Consider the following 22,369-nt stretch of genomic DNA (forward strand, 5'->3'; position numbering starts at 1 on the left):
TTTATCTGGCTGTGCTCTTTCCTCTTCCATTGCTGCCTGTTTGGCTGCTTGGTCCGCCAATGCATTTCCTTTGGCTTCTGGTGTGTCAGCACGGGTATGTGCCTTTACTTTGATTACTGCTACTTTGGTGGGCAGGAGTACTGCAGTCATCAAAGCCTCCACTGCTAAAGCATGTTTAATTGGGGTTCCTGCTGCTGTAATGTAATCTCTGGCCTTCCATATTATTCCGAAATCATGAACTACTCCAAAAGCATATCTGGAGTCTGTGTAGATGTTAGCAGTGGAGTCTTTTGCTATGAGGCAGGCCTCAGTAAGGGCTATGAGTTCAGCCTCTTGTGCTGACTGGTCTGGGCGCAATTGCCTTGCACACAGTACTTCATACTCACTAGTAACTGCCATGCCTGTATGGAATTTCCCTTTGTCATCGGCATACCTTGAACCGTCTACAAAGAGTGTCCAGTGTGGGTTTTGCAAAGGAGTATCCTGTATTGATGGTGGAGTTCCTACTTCAGCTTCCATCATTGTAATGCAATCATGTTCTTGTTCTTTGAAAAGAGAGTCGGTTGAGGCCCATAGTTCTTCTTCCTGAAGATCTTCTTCAGCACGTAGATCAATAAAATCTGCAGAATCTCCATCTGCAGTACACTCCCCCCTTGGGAGAGGAAGGAGTGCAGCAGGATTGAGGATGTGGCATCTCTGGATGGTGACATTATCTGGCAGAAGCAGGCTACACTGGAGCCTGAGGTGGCGTTGTGCAGTGAGGTGTTTAGGTTGTGTTTGTTGCAGGATAGCTGAGATGTCATGGGGAGCCATGATGGTGAGTGGGTGTCCCAGGACGATGTCAGCTGTAGCGTTCAGGAGAGAACTAGCAGCATGAACGGCCCTGACACAGGAAGGGGCGGCTCTGGCTACAGGGTCTAGACGTTTTGAGAAGTAGCCTAGAGGTCTACTACGACCCCCATGGCTCTGGGTGAGAACTCCAGTGGCATGACCCTGACGTTCCATGACATAAAGGCGAAAGGGAAGCTGATAGTTAGGGATGCCAAGAGCTGGGGCAGTGACAATGATTTGTTTGAGAGATTGGAATGCTTTTATGGCTTCTGCAGTCATTTGGAAAGGAACAGTAGCAATACGGGGTATGCAATCAAATAGTGGCTGCATTAGAACGGATGCATTAGGGATCCATGGTCTACAGTATGAAATGAGTCCCAGAAAGGTTTGCAGTTGGTGAGGGGTATCTGGCAGTGGGATGTCTGAGACTGCTTTCTTTCTGGCATCCGTAAGATGCTTACTGCCTTGAGAGATGCAGTGACCTAGGAAAACAACTTTTGGAAGACACAACTGTAATTTAGAACGTGAGACTCTGCACCCAGCATCCGCCAGGTAGGCAAGAAGTGAGGCAGATGAGTTCAGGCAGACGGGGTGTGAGTCAGCACAGAGGAGTAAATCATCCACATATTGTAAGAGTTCCACCTCTGGGTGATCTGCTTGCCATGGTTGTAAGATGGATGCCATTGCTTTGCTAAAGCAGGAAGGACTATTATGAGCTCCTTGAGGCAACACCGTCCAGGTGTATTGTTTTCCATCATGTGTAAAAGCAAAGAGAAATTGGGAGTCTTCATGTAATGGGACAGAGAAAAAGGCATTTGCTAGATCAATGACAGTAAAGATAGCAGCCACAGGAGGAATGCTAGCCAGCAAAGTGTGGGGATTTGGTACAATGGGGGTTTCAAAGACCGTAGCCTCATTAACTGCTCTGAGGTCTTGTACCATGCGATATACAGGAGGCTGTCCCTTCACACTCTTCTTTTTAATTGGGTATAAGGGAGTGTTACATGGTGAGGTGGTAATTTTAATAGCTCCATTTGCAAGAAGAGCCTGTATCTGGAGGGTGATAGCATCTCTCTGGGAAATGGAGAGAGGGTATTGTGCTTTATAAGGCAGTAAGTTAGGATTCTTCAAGGTTACAGTGACTGGTGGGACTTTGAGACGCCCAATGTCTTGGGGACCTTTGGTCCAAAGGGTATTAGGGATGAGGTGCAAAATGCTTTGCAGCGAATCCCCTTGTTCATGTGATTCAAGTGACTGGGATTTTAATGCCATTAGGAGGCAGGTTTCTTCAGGACTCAATGCCGTACCTAAAACAACTGTACCATTTTCCTTGAACTGGATGTTGGCACGTATTTTCTGAAGAAAATCTGAGCCTAATAGGTTATAAGGACATGTCTGGCTTACAACAAATTGTGACATTACTCCAGTGGGCAGATGTAACTGTGGAGATTGGCTTTGGGATTTAGTAGAGGGAGTAATCAAGAGAGGCTTAGTAACAGGGTTGTGCTGGGTGACCCCTTCTAAACCAGAGCAGGGTAAATGCATATCTGTGAGCCAGGAAGGGAGTATGGCGGTCTCACATAACACACTGCGGGCTGCACCAGTGTCTACAAGGAATGAGAGTTCCTTCCCTGCCACATCGAGGGTGATTCGAGGGGCGGGGCCTGCAGGAGGGGCAGAGACTGCCATACACGGGGTGTCCCCTCCCAGCAACACTGGTTTGCCAACGTCCTAGTGGGATGGAGCTGGCCATGGAGGAGGAGTTCCTCTTTGGCTCTGATCTGCTGGCCACAGATGTTTGGAGCGACAGTTTCTCTTAATGTGCCCTGGTTTGCCGCACCCATAACAGACACGGGGCGGGGGTCTTTCCTCTCTTTCTTCTCCCGTCATGACTGCCATGACTGATATGCGGGATTTCTTTGTACTACTCTCCAGCCCTTTTGCAACTTGTTCTAAGATTTCCAATGTTAATGATTTCCATTCTGGGCGACAGGTTACAAGAGCTTTGTTCAGATCTGGCCTAAGGCCATCTACAAATGACCGTGCTAGGAGTCTTAAGTGCACAGGTTCATTTGGACTGAATCCCATATCTTTATAGTTTTGTTTAACTCTTTGTACAAACTTTTCTACTGACTCTGCTTTATCCTGCACCATGTCTTGCAGGGTCGTGGACTGCTCTGCTAGTCTGTCTTTCGCCCACTTATATAATTGCTGAATGAAATCACGGCCAGATTCTGAATCACGAGTGTCATAATTTGCTCCAGGGAGTTCTGGTTGGCGTATGTGATCCATTATAAGTGAAGAAAATTCACCAGTTTTATTTTGTACAATACTTTGCAAGTCTGACCAAGTACACCCGTAGGTTTGATAAACTTGTGCCAATTTTCTATAAAAGGGCATAGGGTGTGTATCTGGGTCAGGCATGAGGTTCACTATGGTGAACAACTGCTGGGGGGTAAAGGACACATACCTAGGTGGCCCGTACGGGGAGTGTTCAAGTATATTTCCCTTAAGGCTTCAAGATTTCCTTGTCCTATGTTATGGATCTCTCTTTGCAGCTCTGTAATTTGGTTTTGAAAAGACTCATTCATTGCTCTTGCTGCACCCTGCTGACTACTTAGGGTAATATCAGAAAATTGTCCAAGGTGCGGTGGGGGGCTGCGATATCCCGGGGTTTGTGCTGCAGTACCAGGTGCATAGTCCACTGTCTGCTGTGAGTCTTCCCCTGCATCTTCCTTTTGTTTCTCCCCATCCTCATCTTCCTGATCTACAGCACCACTACCTCCTACCATTATATGAGCTGGAGCTATGGGCTGACTGGGTAGCATGTAGGTGCCGTCAGGATTTACAAGTGGGTATATAGCAGTGACTTGTGGCATGACAGAAAGAGCAGGGTTTGGGGAGATTACAAGTCCAGCCTTGGGCGTTGGCTGAGGACAAGATGGCGTCACTGCTGGGACTGGTGAGACGTGCTGGGGGGCTAAAAGAGCATGATTATGTGGGCGTGGAGCACCACAGGCTAAGCACGTATCACGGGGGGCAGGGTTCTGCTGACCACAATGTGTACAAGTCCAACTTCCCCTTTTTCTTTCAGCTGCGCCACTGTTATAGGGCGGTGGCTGTTCCTGTACTAAGACTGGGCCAGGCCGATAGTAATGGAGTCCTGATTTTTCATCAAACATTGCTTCTCCTTTTGTCTGTTCAAATTCTTTGCTACAGTCCAGCCATACTCTGACTGTATCTATCAACTTATCATCATTCAATTTGCCTCTTTTCTCAGTCAACAATGTCTGCCACACAGCAGAACACAACACACCTCCTTTTGCAATACCATAATTCTTTTCTAACTTGCTTAGTCCTTTGACATAACCTTTTCCTCTCCGGTCCGCCACGTACTGTTCAGGTGAACAATAGCCCTTCGGGACACTATTTCGGTTACCCATCTTTTCAAAACAACACGTTCTGGAGCCTTCAACACTTTCTGGAGCCTTCAACACTTTCTGGAGCCTTCAACACTTTCTGTCTCTGATAGTTGGATTAGCACAGACACTGACAAACAAACACCTTGAGCTTGAGATTAACACACCACTGGGTTATCAGCAAGCCGTCTCCTTCCCTTCTACTATTTCTTGGGGTTACACACCAGGGTTACCCCTCAATGTAGGCACTTTAGGAGACTTCTATTGTTCTGTCAGTCTATGCCTCTCCTTTCTCCCAGAGACCAGAGAAACCAACCATACACAAAAAAATAATAAAACACAATACATCAAGCTTATCAATACAATGGGGTTCTTACTTTCATGCCCCTGAGGATGCCTCACTGTCGGTGCACCCCTCCCTAGAACAAATATGGATAGACTAAGCCAAGGGACACAGAATAGGTAAGATGAATATATTTTCTCACCTCTTATTACGGGCCGCGGTCCCGGTGTCCGTTGGCTTGTCTCTCTGGGTCCAGTCTCTGGGGGTACGCCAGCAGGAGGTCCAATCCTCAGGCCCCACGTTGGGCGCCAACTGATATGGTTCTGGATCTGACTCCAATAGTCAGTGATGTATTGTTGATGTATTGCTCCGAATGATATAAAATAATTGGCATACGTACGCCTTGAAAGAGAGATCACACACAGACTGTCACAGAGAAGTCAGTCAATGCAAGATGCTGCGTTTATTGAGATTACATGATATTTTATAACAAAAAAGAGGAACTTTATGACTCGGCTAATTTGATGATCTAATTGTCACATTACTAAGTCCCATGACAAGGTATCACATTATCACTCCATACTTTAGCAATGTCAGCACTATGTCAGCAATTTCAATATCATAAAGTGTTTAGTAAGGGATTATTAAGGGAGCTGGCTGCTACTTCAGGGGCCATCTTGTTTGTTAAGCAAACTGTTAGATATAATACAAGCAAGTATACATTTGATACTAGATATATAGATATATGATTCCACAACACAGGACTCATCTCAGGTTAATTCGCATATGTAGTTAATCATTTTTTTTACACAATAAAAGCACACAGAGCTACAGATGGAGCAGGGTTAGCACTCCAGCTCTTAACTCAAATTTCTTAGCTCATCGCGTTATCTTGAGACAAAAGCCATTGAAAAGCAATTGAAGGTGTGTGCTTAGATTAGATAACACAACTCAGAAATCTCAGAAAACATGAGTGTTAACTCTACTCCATCCGTATGGGGACTGGGTATTGCGGATGTGCTAGCGGCCATCTAGCAACCCATGTGCTCTATACATAAAATCCCGGTGACAGGTTCCCTTTAAGCAACAAAATGGCCACACCAACTATCTGATGCTCATTCCCAGATGAGTGTGAACGTAACCTAAAATACAGTTTGCACGCCTCCCTAAACAAAATGAAATTATCATGTCCCCCAGAAAATCTTTAGGCTCCAGATAGGCCTGGTCTCGACCACTAACACCAGGACCAACAGCCTGTGATCTCTGCATCTGGAGACGGTCGTGCGGAGGTCAGCTACCTCCAAAGATAGCCCTTGCAGCTGACCTGCCAGTGCAGCAATAGGATCCATGGCTGCACACAAACAAACAAAAAAATTAAGTTGTTGGCGGTATATAATGTCACGCTTCGGTGTGGAAGGAAACACCACACCGAGCATAGGAGGGAAGAGGGGGGGGACAGGGAATCAGTCCTGAGAACTAAGGACGGAAAATGGACACCTCCTAGTGAAAACCCTAACCAAAATCCTGACTGACTACCAGTATGAACAGACCCCAAAGGTAGGTGAGTTCATACACAGGAATACCTAGAGTCCTATAGGACCCTGGTACTAATGGCAGGGAAGAGACTACCTGTTCCTCCAAAAGGAAGAACGAACAGGACTCTCCTTAAGGCCTAATACAAACAATAGGGAATTGCAACACACAGAACCCAAACAAAATACAAAAGGGAAAGGAAAGACTTAACTTCAAAGGAGCAATGGAAGCACCATGAACTCAGCCGAGATCCAACCACAATCTACCCAAAGGTCCAAACAGAAGCTGTAAACCGCACAGCATTGTGGGAGAAGCGACTATAAATAGAGAAGGTTAAATGACCCTAATAGCCACACCTGGGAAAGAATGTGTGGCAAGCACCACAAACAACACAGATGTCATTTGATCCAAACGGAAAACATGTCAGATCAAATCACGTGTTGCCAGTCTCATAGATCTCCTGCCACCTGTCGCAGGAAAAAAAGGTTCAAAACCTCAGGGATTTGCTAGGGCAATGGAGTCAGAATATCACAGAGGGCTTGGAGCTTTCATTGACAGGCAGAGAAGCTCCTTAGTCTGTGCATCCTCCTGTGTCTGTGAACTGTAGTTGAGCTGGAATCTCCTTTCTTTAAGATCCTGAAAGGAGCCTATGAAGAGACAGGTCAGAGACCTGCCAGGCTGTCACCAATAGTATGTGTTGCAGAGATACACATATCTGCTGCAGAGTGAGACATCTTGATCTGTGTGTTTCGTAAGGCAGAGATACCACGATAGATCAGAGTGTGTGCAGTGGTTGTGACTGCAACATGGAAGTGCCTGTTAGGCTACTTTCACATTTGCGTTTTTCTTTTGGCAGAGGATCGGCAGAGGATCTCAATACTGGAGAAAAACACTTATACTTTGTCCCCATTCATTGTCAATGGGGACAAAACTGAACTGAACAGAACAGAATGAACCAGAATGCATTCCGTTCCATTTGGTTGCATTTCCATACCTGTTCGGCATGGGATTCGGAGCAAAACTGGTCCAGCATGACACACAATGCAAGTCAATGGTGCCAGATCTGTTTTCTCAGACACAATACAAAAGGTATCTGGCACCCATTGACGTACAATGGTTTTAATGGCGGATCTGTCATTGCTATTTTAAAAGATAATACAACCGGATCTGTTCATAACAGATGCAGGCGGTTGTATTATCAAACACGGAAGCATTTTTGCTGATCCCTGCCGAAGTGTGAAAGCAGCCTTAGAGACTGTGTGATTCTGTGCCACTTGGAAAGGTATATGTTGTAATAATGTAATGTACATTGCTGCCACTCTGAGGAAACATGAGCCAAAGTATTGTTGCCCAGGAAGAGAGAATTTTTATTTCTTAGGGCTCGTTCACACAAACGTTTTTTGCGTTCCGTATACGGTCCGTATATGGAACCATTCATTTCAATGGGTCCGCAAAAAAAACGGAATGTACTCCGTGAGCATTCAGTTTCCGTATGTCCGCAATTCTGTTCCGCTAGATTTTGAGTCTTGTCCTATTCTTGTCCGCAAATCACGGTCTGTGGCTCCATTCAAGTCAACGGGTCCGCAAAAAAAACGGAACACATACGGAAATGCATCCGTATGTCTTCCGTATCCGTTCCGTTTTTTGCGGAACCATCTATTGAAAATGTTATGCCCAACCCAATTTTTTCTATGTAATTACTGTATACTGTATATGCCATATGGAGAAACGGAACCGAAACGGAAACACAACGGAAACAAAAAACGGAATCCAGAAAAAACGGCCCGCAAAACACTGAAAAAGCCATACGGTCGTGTGAAAGAGGCCTTAAAGGGACAGTATTATATCTGCTGGCTCTTAAAGTGACAGTGTACCAATTTATTCTGTTGCCTGTAACTAAGCCTCTGTCTTCATTAAGATTGTAACCACTAAGCCTGTGGCCTGTCAAAGACTGTTGTACCCGCATGCCTGTTACCCCACATGAGTAAAGTAAACGCCACTTTGGTTAAATTACAACTGTGTCTGTCTGATTCCTTCCAGTTGCCTAGAGTGCGGAGCCATGCATATCGCTCAGGGCCAAAAATATTCTCCCATTTTCTCTAAGGCCCCTTTCACACGGACATCACAGATGTCCGGATGCGTTGCTGGTGCATTGCGGGAAACCTGCGCAATTGCGCATGCAATTTTGGTCAGTTTTGTCTGCGATTGCATTGTTTCGTTTTTTCCACACGAGTGCAAAGCGTTTTTATGCGTTTTGCACGCGCATGATAAAAAACTGAATGTGGTACCCACTTCTTCACTGAAGTTCGGGTTTGGGTTCGGTGTTCTGTAGATTTTATTATTTTCCATTATAACATGGTTATAATGGAAAATAATAGCAATCTATAATACAGAATGCTAAGTAAAATGTCGCTTGAGGGTTAAAAAAATAAATAAAAATTACTCGCCTCATCCACTTGATCGTGCAGCCGTTATAGTCTTCTATCTTCTTCTTGCAGGACCTGCGCTGACGTGATCACGCTCACCACGTGGTGACGTCAGCGCAGGTCCTGCAAGAAGAAGAAGACTATAACGGCTGCGTGATCAAGTGGATGAGGTGAGTCATTTTTTAACCCTCAAGTGACATTTTACTTAGCATTCTGTATTATAGAATGCTATTATTTTTCATTATAACCATGTTATAATTAAAAATAATAAAGTGAATGGACCGCCACATCAATCTCCTTAGCAACCATCCGTGAAAATCGCATAGCATCCGCACTTGCTTGCAGATGCTATGCGATTTTCACGCAGCCCCATTCACCTCTATGGGGCCTGCGTTGCATGAAAAGTGCAGAATATAGAACATGCTGCGATTTTCACGCAACACAGAAGTGATGCGTGAAAAACATCACTCATGTACACAGTCCCATTGAAATAAATGGGTCAGGATTCAGTGCGGTTGCAATGCGTTCACGTCACGCATTGCACCTGTGCGGAAAACCCGCCCGTGTGAAAGAGGCCTAAGGGGACCTAACCACCTCAATACTAACAATGGATTGGCAGGCAAATTATCATTGAATCCATGAAATGTTATAAGCAAAGAACCGTGTATTTATACTGCACCTTTTTTCAGTCTGGGTAAGGAAATGTTCTGCTCCTTTCACATCTTTCTCCATGAATGCCTGATACATGTAAACTGACTGGATAAATCCAATAATTTCAGGAATGGACAGCTGAACGGTGACTGGTATATCTGTGATCCTGTAAAGGAAAAATATATGCTTACAATATAGTTGATCTTAGTAAAAATGAAAAAATTTCCCTCATTCAGTAGAACCATCAATGCTATACTGAGAATTCTATCACAATTGTTGTCCAGCAATGTTATGATGTATAACGATATATTGTACAACAATGCAAGCTGATTTATTTTACAATGTTCAGATGTTACCATACCTTGATATGCAAATGGTGATTGCTTATTGTCCTTGCTCTTATGTCACGCTAGACCACTTTTGACATATGTAATCAATAAAAAGAATTTTGAAAGAAAAATGAAAAAAATAATGGTTACAGCATTTAACCGTTTCCCTACCGGAGGTTTTTTCGTTTTTGCTTTTTAAATTTTCTTCCCCATCTTCCTTGAGACATAATGTTTTAATATTTCCGTTCACATAGCTGTATGAGGGCTTATTTCCCTTACGCCCATGACAGCACCCTTGAGAGACCGCCTCCATCCAGGACAGGAAACAGGAACCTTCGTGGAGAGCACTTAAGGAGGGATACCTCCCCATACCACCAGTTTTCTGTTTCCTGTCCTATGGATAGGACGTTCTGTGTAAGGCTACATGCACACGACCGTATGTGTTTTGCGGTCCGCAAATTGCGGATCCACAAAAAAAATGGATGACGTTCCGTATGGCATCCGTTTTTTTTTTTTTGCTGATTATTCATTGTAATAATGCCTATCCTTGTCCGCACACTAGAAAAAATAGGACATGCACTATTTATTTTTGCGCAACAACGGAACTGACATACTGATGCGAACAGCACACGGTGTGCTGTCCGCGTTTTTTGCGGACCCATTGAAATGATCTTTTGAGGATCTTGGTAGTTTAAAGGATTCTATGGACAGACATGGAGAAGTATACCTTAAAAAAGCATGGGAAGCCTCGACCCAAGAATTTAAACTAAATATTGCTACTACCTCTACTGCCAGGTCGCTAAAATTATGGCTACAAGAGCTGGAGTCCCATATTCAAGATAAAACCCCTAGGGACCAATTACTAGAAGTATTTCTTACCATTCTTAAAGCAGTGGACTTTATTTCTGATACTTCTGCAAATGCCTTAAAGTTAAGTGCCAAGTCAGCTGCTCTATGCAAGAAGAGCTATTTGGCTTAAAATATGGTCAGGTGACACAGGTTCAAAGAATAAACTTTGCTCTATCCCATGCCAGGGAGATTATCTCTTTGGGCCTGTTTTGGATGACCTTTTAAAAAAGGCTTCTGATAAATAGCGTTTTCCTGTTTCTAGACCTCCAAAAAAACAACAGTTTTTTCACAGGAACAAAAAACCTTACACACAGACAGAAGGCAGTTTTTTTGACAAGAAAACAAAAATAGAAAAAATAAGGGATTCCTCTTTAACAATCAGTCTGCTTCAAGATCCAAGTCAGCAATTACGGTTTCTGTCCAGTGGGGGGAAGACTCTCTATTTTTTCGGGCATGGGAAAAGAGCTCGTTAAAAGCCTGTGGATATTAGGCATCATAAAAGAAGGGTTCCGTCTAGAGTTTGCTTCCCCCCCAACCGGAAAGATTAAAAATGACAAATATAGTTCAAAATTCCGCTAGAAACCTGGCTCTAAGACAAGAAATATTTTCTCTAATAGAAAAAAGGGTCATGGTTCCTGTTCCAGACTGGGAAAAGGGCAGGAGTTTTTATTCATCCCTTTTTCTAGTACCCAAATTCAGGATGATCATAAATCTGAGGGACCTAAATCATTTTCTGAAATACAAAAAATTCAAAATGGAATCTGTACAGTCAACAATAAAGCATCTCTACAAAGACTGCGTCATGGCCACCATAGACATAAAAGACACTTACTATCACATTCCAATTCATACAGATTTCCAGAAATATCTCAGAGTGGCAGTATCCATGGAAGGTCAAATTCATCACTTCCAATACAAAGTGCTTCCATTTGGAATATCCCAGGCCCCCAGACTCTTTACAAAAGTAATGGCAGAGGTTATGGCCCACATAAGAGAGGTTCTGGTCATCCCTTATTTGGACGACCTCCTGGTGGTGGCGGAATACGGAGATATGATAACCTCTCATCTTCTGGAAGTAATAGAAATCCTGACAAAACTAGGATGGCAAATTAACTGGGGTAAGTCAAATCTGATACCGTCCCAAAGATGTGTTTCTGGGTCTAATCCTGGATTCAGTGAACCAGTGTTTTCTTCTTCAACACAAAGTATCCCAAATAAGAGAAGACGTGTGGTCCCTTCTAACCTCAAAGAATCAAACCATCAGACACGGGATGACAGTATTGGGCAGAATGACCTCCACAATAACTGTGGTCAATTGGGCCCTTTTTCACTCCAGGTCTTTTCAGTGGCAGATTCTAAAAGAGCAGGTTATCATAAAAGTAGGAGACCACTATCCGGCGCTGCTGGCATATAGGTCAGTCCTTAGGTTTAATAATATTATTTTATTAAAGTCAACGCGTTTCAAGGGCGAAGTGCCCCCTTCGTCAGGACAATTTACAGAATACAAACTCACTTGTGATTGAGACATTTAAAACACTGTTTTGGCGGGTTAATCTGGGGGAGGTTCAAAGGTAGGAGCGGGTGTGTTTAGTATAATGAGGCTCCTAGATAGAGTCCTTCAATAGCATTCAATTACATCAATTGGAAGAAGATGCTAGGAAAGATGCACACTCGTATCTAATGCGATACCTAAGGGGATATATTGTATAATGTGTGGGCTACAGTGGCGCTAGACCGAGCGCTCCATGTGGCGGCTTGATACATATTTTAAACTGATACATTTAATGATCCATTTAATGTTACTAAAATGAGCGAACTCTTGCTGTGCTGGCATCTCCACAGATCCACAGCGCACACTATTCTCCTACACAGAGCCAGAGCCATTCTCAGCTCCATGCTCTCTCTGTGCAGCGATCCTCTGTGTCAGCTGCTCTGCAGGATCTCCGGACGCAAACTGCCTGCCGCGATCTTGTGAAGCACCAGCGCTGCCCGATCTCTCATCTCAAATGGTCACAGTCCACATAGGTCACGCTGGTGCAACGCTGGTGTTAACCTTGATTCCTATTCTCTGCACCAGCTAGTGCAGTGGCCCTGCGTGGTGCGGGACCCTCATTTCACAGAAGATAGGATAATTCTTATGTGTCCCATTATTTGGGCGCCTAGCCCCGATGTGCACCTAATTGTCAAATCGGCTACTTATATATAGTGGGGGTAAGTATAAAATTAAAATTAAGATTCTTGACCAGTCTGTGCCGAAGGGGTTAAAATATTATCAGGCACCAACTATATTTTAAAAGACACTAAAAACCGTGTCTACCAGAGTAAAAGTCTATATATAAATATTGGGATTACACCCATAGCTCTCATTATATTGTTGTATAATGTGATAAATAGGTACATAAATAAGTCTCTATCTAATTGACTATTTTTAGCATAGATAAAATGGATGGGCTCACAGGGAGCACAGTTGGTGGGGGTCATTAGGTGGGTAGATAGATATATAAAACATATATAAAAGATATATATAAAAACCACACAAAGTTACACAAAATTACATAGGATATAGGGTAATATTTACCCTAATTTTCTATGGACCATTATTATAGAGGGATTATACAGGCATATATATATATATATATATATATATATATATATATATATATATATAAATATATACACAAGTACAGGATCGTGTGTCGTTACCTGTAGGTATAACTGGTTGTCATATGGATATGTATTATTATACATTATAATAATCGCGGCAGGCAGTTTGCGTCCGGAGATCCTGCAGAGCAGCTGACACAGAGGATCGCTGCACAGAGAGAGCATGGAGCTGAGAATGGCTCTGGCTCTGTGTAGGAGAATAGTGTGCGCTGTGGATCTGTGGAGATGCCAGCACAGCAAGAGATCGCTCATTTTAGTAACATTAAATGGATCATTAAATGTATCAGTTTAAAATATGTATCAAGCCGCCACATGGAGCGCTCGGTCTAGCGCCACTGTAGCCCACACATTATACAATATATCCCCTTAGGTATCGCATTAGATACGAGTGTGCATCTTTCCTAGCATCTTCTTCCAATTGATGTAATTGAATGCTATTGAAGGACTCTATCTAGGAGCCTCATTATACTAAACACACCCGCTCCTACCTTTGAACCTCCCCCAGATTAACCCGCCAAAACAGTGTTTTAAATGTCTCGATCACAAGTGAGTTTGTATTCTGTAAATTGTCCTGACGAAGGGGGCACTTCGCCCTTGAAACGCGTTGACTTTAATAAAATAATATTATTAAACCTAAGGACTGACCTATATGCCAGCAGCGCCGGATAGTGGTCTCCTACTTTTATGATAACCTGCATACCAATTTTCCTGGAACTATTGAGACAGGAAGAGGCCCAGGCAGCAGCACGGCATCCCCTGAAGCTGGTGAGGATAGATACCAGCTAAGGCATATATAGCTGTTGTGACTCCTCATAACAGCATTCGGTAAGCGAATTACGCACCTAATATTATACTGTTTATAAGGCGGTACCACACATGAGGCGCTGTGTTTTTTGTCTTTTTCTTGTCTAGATTCTAAAAGAGCGGCAGGGAACTCTATTCCCATTAGACGCCCCACTTTCCCTGACCCCTCAAGTGATTCAATCGCTAACCTGGTGGCTAGAACCTGCAAATCTGTCTCAGGGTCTACATTGGGATCCCCAGGAGCAGATATCCATCACTACGGATGCCAGTCCGTCTGGTTGGGGCGCTTATTGTCAGGGGGAGGTCCGTCAGGGGGTATGGAGCTCGATAGAGAGTCAGGACTCTCAGAATATGAAGGAACTCAGAGCAGTCCTATTGGAATTCCTACCCAAAATACAAGGAAAAGGAATAAAAATATTTTCAGACAACGCCACGGTCATTTCTTATTTAAACAGGCAAGGAGGAACCAAATCAAAAAACCTTATGTCCTTAACCGCAGATATTTTCTCCCTGGTCATTCCTTACGTTCCCTTTGTCAAAGCTGTACATTTAAAGGGAGTAGAGAACAAGGTGGCAGACTTTCTAAGCAGAAACCAGTTAGATCAAGGAGAATGGTGCTTAAACCAACAAGTCCTCTTTGCGACCAGACAGAACAAAAAATGCAACCTATTTTTTTCCCTAAATCCGGAAGATTCCCCGACAGGGATACATGCGTTCTCCCTTCCGTGGCCGAATCCGCTTCTGTACGCCTTTCCTCCTCTAAGACTCCTTCCAAGAGTATTACAGAAGTTGAGGAAGGAACGGACGAGGCTTATTCTAATTGCCCCCTTTTGGCCAAGGAGGACTTAGTTCACTTGGTTGAGGAAACTTTCCTTGACAGATCCCTGGATTCTTCCGGACAGGCAGGATCTGTTGTTTCAAGGTCCTGTCTTCCATCCAGAAGTGAGAAGTCTTCATCTAACAGCATGGTATTTGAGGGGGAGATCTTAGAACATAGGGGCCTGTCTAAAATCCCGGTAGATCTCCTCCCATGCCAAAAATTCTAGATTTTTTGCAAAAGGGTCTGGATAAAAACCTAAGACTGAATACTCTTAAGGAACAGGTCTCTGCCCTTAGTGCCTACTTTGATTATCCTATTGCAAATCATCAATGGATAAGGAGATTCTTTATGCCCCTTTCACACAAGATAATTTGCCGCGGTGAAATCCGTGATGTGAACGCATAGCACCCGCACGCATCAGTTCTGCGTTGCGTGAAAAACACAGCATGTTCTATATTTTGCGTTTTTCACGCAGCCCTGGCCCCATGGAAGTGAAAGGGGCTTCAGTGAAAAACACATTGCATCCGCAAGCAAGTGCGGATGCAATGCGTTTTTCACTGATGGTTGCTAAGAGATGTTGCTTGTAAACCTTCAGTTTTTTATCACACACGTGAAAAATGCATCAAAATGCATTGCACCCGCATGGAAAAAACTGAACAACTGAACGCAATTGCAAACAAAACTGACTGAACTTATTTGCAAAATGGTGCGAGTTTCACTGAATGCACCCTGAACGCATCCGGAGCCAATCCGTCACACCCGTGTAAAAGAGGCCCTAAAACAATTAGTATGATTAAGCCTGTGATCAGATCCTCAGTCCCCCCTGGGACCTTAAAGTGGTATTCTTAACACGCCGTTTAATACTTACCTGCTCCCGGCGCGCTGTCCACTTCCTGGTTTCGGCACTCGGCAGGGGGCGGGCTCCATCTTGATTGATGTCTTCTCCCGGCTGTCGCGCACGCCGAGTCCGCTCATGCGCCCTGGTGACTTCTTCCTGGCAAGTATACTATACTGGCCAGGAAGAAATCACCATAGCACATGCGTGGCCTCGGCGTGCGCATTCAGTACAGCGCACGGCCGGCCGGGAGAAGAAAAGACGTCGTCTGCGCATGCGCGGCCACTACGATTCCTGAGAAGAGCGGTGGCCGTAACCAGGGGAGACGGAAGACAACAGTCAGGTAAGTATAGGTTTATTTTTTCTAAGGGGTGGGAATTTGTTAATTAAATATATTTAGAAAAATGATCACTGTTAAATCATTAACAGATTTAACAGTGATCATTAAGATGATAATACCCCTTTAATCTAGTTTTATCTAGATTGATGTAGCCTCCTTTCGAGCCTTTGCAGGATCTACCTATTAACATTTTGTCTTTCAAAACTGCTTTTTTGGTGGCGATTACCTCGGCCAGGCGTGTTGGCGAAATTTTGGCCTTCTCCCTTTATACTAACATCCTGTAAGACAGAGTGCTCATTAAGCCAGATCCCTCCTTTTTACCTAAAGTGGTCTCCATGTTTCATGAGACCCAAGATATCAGAATATTTGAGAATCACTAATCAATGGAAAAAATCCTCTAGACTTTTTATACAGTTTGGTGGTAAAAATAGTGTAATAAAGGTTCTTCCAGAACACTATCTAGATCAGGGGTGCACAACCTGCGGCCCAGGGGCCACATGTGGCCCTCGATACCATTATGTGCGGCCCCCAACCATCTGGTAACAGATATGTATTTCTATGTCTTGTGGCTGCTCACATGTATTTTTCATGTATTCTCCCATTAGATGGGAGTACTAGAAGTGTAATTAGACATTTATGATATATATACTGTATGTTCAGTATGCCAAAAATATAGTATTTCAGTTGGTAGGAACTCTTTTAACTTTTATTTTCGGCCCTTGGAATTGGTTTAGGCTGACAACGTGGCCCCCAACCAGAAAAGGTTGTGCACCCCTGATCTAGATGGATAGTAGGGTCCATTACCTTAGCCTATTCTTCAGCAGGGGAATCGCCCCCTTTCGAATTTGGTGCTCACTCTACCAGATCCATTTCTACTACTTGGGCAGAAAGGGCTGAAGCATCTCTAGAGCAAATTTGTAGGGGGAAATCTCAGTGTACTTTCTTTTGCAACTAGAGATTAGACTTATACTCTAAGGAGTGGCTAGCTTTTGGCAGGAAAGTTCTGCAGGCAGTTGTCCTACCCTGAGCTAGGTACTATTCTAGTCGTCTCTCAAGGGTGCTGTCATGGGCGTAAGGGAAATTTAAGATTACTTACTGGTAATCACTTTTCCATGAGCCCTTGACAGCACCTGGGATATTATTTTGCCTTCACTCTGCGGTCCAGCTCACCCCAAACCATCTCGATTGAGTTCAGGTCCGGTGACTCTGGAGGCCAGGTCATCTGGCGCAGCACCCCATCACTCTCCTTCATGGTCAAATAGCCCTTACACAGCCTGGAGGTGTGTTTAGGGTCATTGTCCTGTTGAAAAATAAATGATGGTCCGACTAAACGCAAACCGGATGGAATAGCATGCCGCTGCAAGATGCTGTGGTAGCCATGCTGGTTCAGTATGCCTTCAATTTTGAATAAATCCCCAACAGTGTCACCAGGAAAGCACCCCCACAGCATCACACCTCCTCCTCCATGCTTCACGGTGGGAACCAGGCATGTAGAGTCCATCCGTTCACCTTTTCTGCATCGCACAAAGACATGGTGGTTGGAACGAAAGATCTCAAAATTGGACTCATCAGACCAAAGCACAGATTTCCACTGGTCTAATGTCCATTCCTTGTGTTCTTTAGCCCAAACAAGTCTCTTCTGCTTGTTGCCTGTCCTTAGCAGTGGTTTCCTAGCAGATATTATACCATGAAGGCCTGATTCACACAGTCTCCTCTTAACAGTTGTTCTAGAGATGTGTCTGCTGCTAGAACTCTGTGTGGCATTGACCTGGTCTCTAATCTGAGCTGCTGTTAACCTGCGATTTCTGAGGCTGGTGACTCGGATGAACTTATCCTTCGCAGCAGAGGTGACTCTTGGTCTTCCTTTCCTAGGGCGGTCCGCATGTGAGCCAGTTTCTTTGTAGCGCTTGATGTTTTTTGTGACTGCACTTGGGGACACTTTCAAAGTTTTCCCAATTTTTTGGACTGACTGACCTTCATTTCTTAAAGTAATGATGGCCACTCGTTTTCTTTACTTAGCTGCTTTTTTCTTGCCATAATACAAATTCTAACAGTCTATTCAGTAGAAACATAGAAACATAGAATGTGTCGGCAGATAAGAACCATTTGGCCCATCTAGTCTGCCCAATTTACTGAATACTATGGATAGTTCCTGGCCCTATCTATTATGAAGGATGGCCTTATGCCTATCCCATGCATGCTTAAACTCCTCCACTGTATTTGCAGCTACCACTTCTGCAGGAAGGCTATTCCATGCATCCACTACTCTCTCAGTAAAGTAATACTTCCTGATATTACTTTTAAACCTTTGCCCCTCTAATTTAAAACTATGTCCTCTTGTAGCAGTTTTTCTTCTTTTAAATATTCTCTCCTCTTTTACCTTGTTGATTCCCTTTATGTATTTAAAAGTTTCTATCATATCCCCTCTGTCTCGTCTTTCTTCCAAGCTATACATGTTAAGGTCCTTTAATCTTTCCTGGTAAGTTTTATCCTGCAATCCATGTACCAGTTTAGTAGCTCTTCTCTGAACTCTCTCCAAAGTATCAATATCCTTCTGGAGATATGGTCTCCAGTACTGAGCACAATACTCCAAATGGGGTCTCACTAGTGCTCTGTAGAGCGGCATGAGCACCTCCCTCTTTTTACTGGTAATGCCTCTCCCTATACACCAAGCATTCTGCTAGCATTTCCTGCTGCTCTATGACATTGTCTGCCTACCTTTAAGTCTTCTGAAATAATGACCCCTAAATCCCTTTTCTCAGATACTGAGGTTAGGACTGTATCACTGATTTTATATTTTACTCTTGGGTTTTTACGTCCCAGGTGCATTATCTTGCACTTATCAACATTAAATTTTAGTTGCCAGATTTTTGACCATTCCTCTAGTTTTCCTAAGTCCTTTTCCATTTGGTGTATCCCTCCAGGAACATCAACCCTGTTATAAATCTTTGTGTCATCAGCAAAAAGACACACCTTACCATCGAGGCCTTCTGCAATTTCGCTGATAAAGATATTAAACAATATGGGTCCCAGAACAGATCCCTGAGGTACCCCACTGGTAACAAGACCCTGGTCTGAATATACTCCATTGACTACAACCCTCTGTTGCCTGTCCCTCAGCCACTGCCTAATCCATTCAACAATATGGGAGTCCAAGCCCAAAGACTGCAATTTATTGATAAGCCTTCTATGTGGGACAGTATCAAAAGCCTTACTAAAGTGTAGATAAGCGATGTCTACTGCACCTCCACCATTTATTATTTTAGTCACCCAATCAAAAAAATCAATAAGATTGAAAGGAGGAACCGGATTGGTTTCTATGGACAACTAAGCCAGTTTCACTTTACACCAGTTTCATAAAATTACTTTTACTTTGCTTGCTAATAAATATTTTATATTACAGGATTTTTATAACTAGAGAACAATGAATTGTGGAAGCTCGAAAGATATTTCCAAGAATAAGGGTCAGGATTCAGAAACCTATCTGCACAAGTGGAGAAAAAGACATTAAATGGGTATTCCGATTGTTTGACGTTTGATTGTTTTAGCTATTAGATTTGTAGGGGTCCTACCAGATCAAGAGAACAGAGTACCCGTACCCCCACATCCACACTGATATGAACAGAGTGACCAGTCGCGTATACGTGCAGCAGCTCCATTCATTTCTAGCGCTGCACTCGGATATCTCTGGAACTCCCATATAAATTAATGGAGTGGCCATGTGCATGTGCGAGCGTCCGCTTCCTTCATTTCAGGAGGGCTGCAAGGGGTACGAGGTCCCCATTCTCGTGATCGGTTGGGGTCCCAGTGGTAAGACCCGAACTGATCTAATAGTTATTTCCTAGCCTGTTTATAGAGGACAATGTCAAACAACCGTAATACCCTTTTAAATATGTTAAAACTTACAATTCCTTGTCTTTTAGTGGAATAGCCTCATATATATTTTGGTACTGACAAAGCATGTGTCCTGTGGTTTTATCAAAATACTGGAACAACGTATCCCACACCTGCCAAAAAAACAAAAATGATATAACATCATACAATAATATAACAGGTCTCCAAAACTACAATACAAGAAAATCTCATTGTAACAGACTTTGGAGCCATTCATGCTACTTCTGTCTGTTTCGTATGTGTTGATTCACAAATTACCTGTTAGACCTTATTGATAAAGATTGTAAGCCCTCGCAGGCAGGGCCCTCTCTCCTTCTGTACCAGTTTGTACCTCTTCTTGTTCATGTTTAGTGCAATTGTCTGTATTATGTATGAAGGGGTGCACTACCAATGAGGCCAGGTGAGGCAATCGCCTCAGGCAGCATCAGGAAGGGGCAAGCGGGGGGCAGCAGAAGGGCCATGGGCAATGAGCGCTTTCATTGTGGCAAAGGGTTTAGGTTAAGAAATTGGCATGCTGGGGGCACCGTTTCAGTTTACACCTCAGGCAGCAGAAAGGCTAGGTGCACTCCTGTATGTATGTGCACCCCTTTTCATATGTACAGCGCCATGGAATAAATGGCACTTTAATAATAATAAATAATAAAGAAATGTACAATCTATAATAACAGGTTGCAGTTAAACATGGATGTGCACCTGTTCTGTATAGATGGAGCTTGGTCCTTCAGAACCAATTTCTCTGGTGGGCCCAAAAAAACTCAGTTTGTATGCAAATGCAACACAGCAGAATTTTACTATACACAATAAAAATGTATACATTGTATCTGCATTGTCACTAATAATTATCAGCATGTTACCTTTGACATTACTGCGTTCAGATCATGTGACAAATCCTTGTATTCAAACTCAGCGGCTGGATAAAAAGCATGTAAAGCCAGGCATCCATTTGTCTTCAGTACTCGAACTGACTCATTCAGAAACTTGTCTATTGTGAACCAATGTGCAGCAAGTCCGGCATGCACCAGGTCCACAGAATCATTCTCCACCGGTATCTTCTCCGCTGAAGCCACCCTTTAGACAGAAGAGAGAGTCCCAGGGTGACTAAGCCATCTAATCCTCTCGTTATATTAGCAGAACTAGTAATTCCAGCGCAGTACTCACATGTATGACACATTGTTTGCCAACGTATTTTGTTTAGCCACATTTATTTGGGATTCACTCATGTCTATTCCCAGGACCTTCTCGAAGTGAGGAGCTAGAGGTAAAGTGTAGCGTCCAGTCCCACAGCCAACATCCACCAGCATTCCAAGGGGCTGCCCATTTGTCTATAGAGAAGAACAGAGTAAAGTAAGGCTGATGTTCTTTATAAATACATTTGGGTAGTTTTACTATTCTTGTGTAATTTTGAGACAGCGTAATCTTAGCCTTGATGACCTGAAAATCCACTAGTTTTTCCCATTTATGCGAGCTGATGACTGGCTCACCTATACCATAACAGAATTTAGCAGAACAAATTTGGCACATTTTTGGTGCACATTGGCATGTTCCGATCCACTCTACTTTCTGGTAGGCCACACCACTGCCCAGGTAAGCCACGCTGCATCAGACAAATTGAAAAAACCTTTAAAAGGGGTTGTCCAAGTTCAATTAAAATTTTGCCAGCAACAATAAATGTGTTAAATCAAAAGAAGCGATGATTACCATTTTCACCCCCACAGCTTCCTGCGCCATGTTCCAATCCTCTCTGTTGGCAATTGTTTACCTCAGTGCAGAAGTGAAGTCCCATACTCACTACTGCAGCCAGTCAGTGGCCTCAGCACTCATGTGTAGCATTCTGGTAACGTGGTGAGTACGGAACATTACCCATGCAGCCAGGAAGATGACTTCATCGTGTAGGATTAAAGCGCATTGTTGGAGGTGGCAAGGAAGAAAAAGCGTTGAGAACTTCCTTTTGTTATTTTGTCACTTTGTTTATTGCTGGCAATTGAACTTGGACAAATCCTTTAATTAATTATGCAAAGTAGGCACACCATTTTGTTTGTCATTTTGTGTGGGTAAATATCCCCTATTAGGTTTACTATACTGCCAGCTGTAAATGGTACATATAGTAATCATCTAATTTCCCGCAAGGGGGGGGGGGGGGATTGTACATTTACATACATAGTATATGCACTTCAGAACACTTGGGCACATTTCTAAAGTATTGTCTGTTTACAGATCACTAACCCTAATGGCCAAGTGATTTTGTTTTTTTTTATCACTGCATTCTAAGAGCCATAACTAGAGTTGAGCGGACAGCTGGATGTTCGGGTTCGACGGGTTCGGCCGAACTTCACAAAAAAGTTTGAGTTCGGGACCCGAACTTGACCCCGAACCCAAACCCCATTAAAGTCAATGGGGACCAGAACTTTTGAGCACTAAAATGGCTCTAAAAAAGTCATGGAAAGGCCTAGAGGACTGAAAATGGCAGCAAAATGTGGCCAAGAGCATGGCAAGTGCTCTGCAAACAAATATGGATAGGGAAATGACTTAAAATAACATAAAATACGTAAAAATAAAAAATAATAATCTTGATCTTGGAGGACGAGGTCCATATGGAGTAGGAGGTTGAGGCGGCGGTGGATGTGTAGGTGGAAGTGGCGGTGTAGGAGAAGGGGGTAGCCAATAGTGATGTCGCGAACGGCGAACGCGAAT

The 22,369-nt window shown here is 43.5% G+C and overlaps 1 protein-coding gene across 2 annotated transcripts in view; it reads right to left on the reverse strand.

Annotated features, from left to right (window-relative positions):
• LOC122945304 (putative methyltransferase DDB_G0268948) overlaps nt 1-22,369 on the reverse strand; it is a 245,840-nt gene that overhangs the window by 21,756 nt on the left and 201,715 nt on the right. For both annotated transcript variants that reach the window (XM_044304345.1, XM_044304346.1), the window contains exons 3-6: nt 20,837-21,000; nt 20,533-20,746; nt 19,691-19,791; nt 9,172-9,309 (exon numbers count right to left, since the gene is read on the reverse strand). In XM_044304345.1, the coding sequence (XP_044160280.1) occupies nt 9,172-9,309; nt 19,691-19,791; nt 20,533-20,746; nt 20,837-21,000 (617 nt within the window). The remainder of the gene's footprint in view (nt 1-9,171; nt 9,310-19,690; nt 19,792-20,532; nt 20,747-20,836; nt 21,001-22,369) is intronic.

The sequence above is a fragment of the Bufo gargarizans genome, chromosome 8 (genome assembly GCF_014858855.1).
Source record: "Bufo gargarizans isolate SCDJY-AF-19 chromosome 8, ASM1485885v1, whole genome shotgun sequence".
In the NCBI taxonomy this organism is placed as follows: Eukaryota; Metazoa; Chordata; class Amphibia; order Anura; family Bufonidae; genus Bufo; species Bufo gargarizans.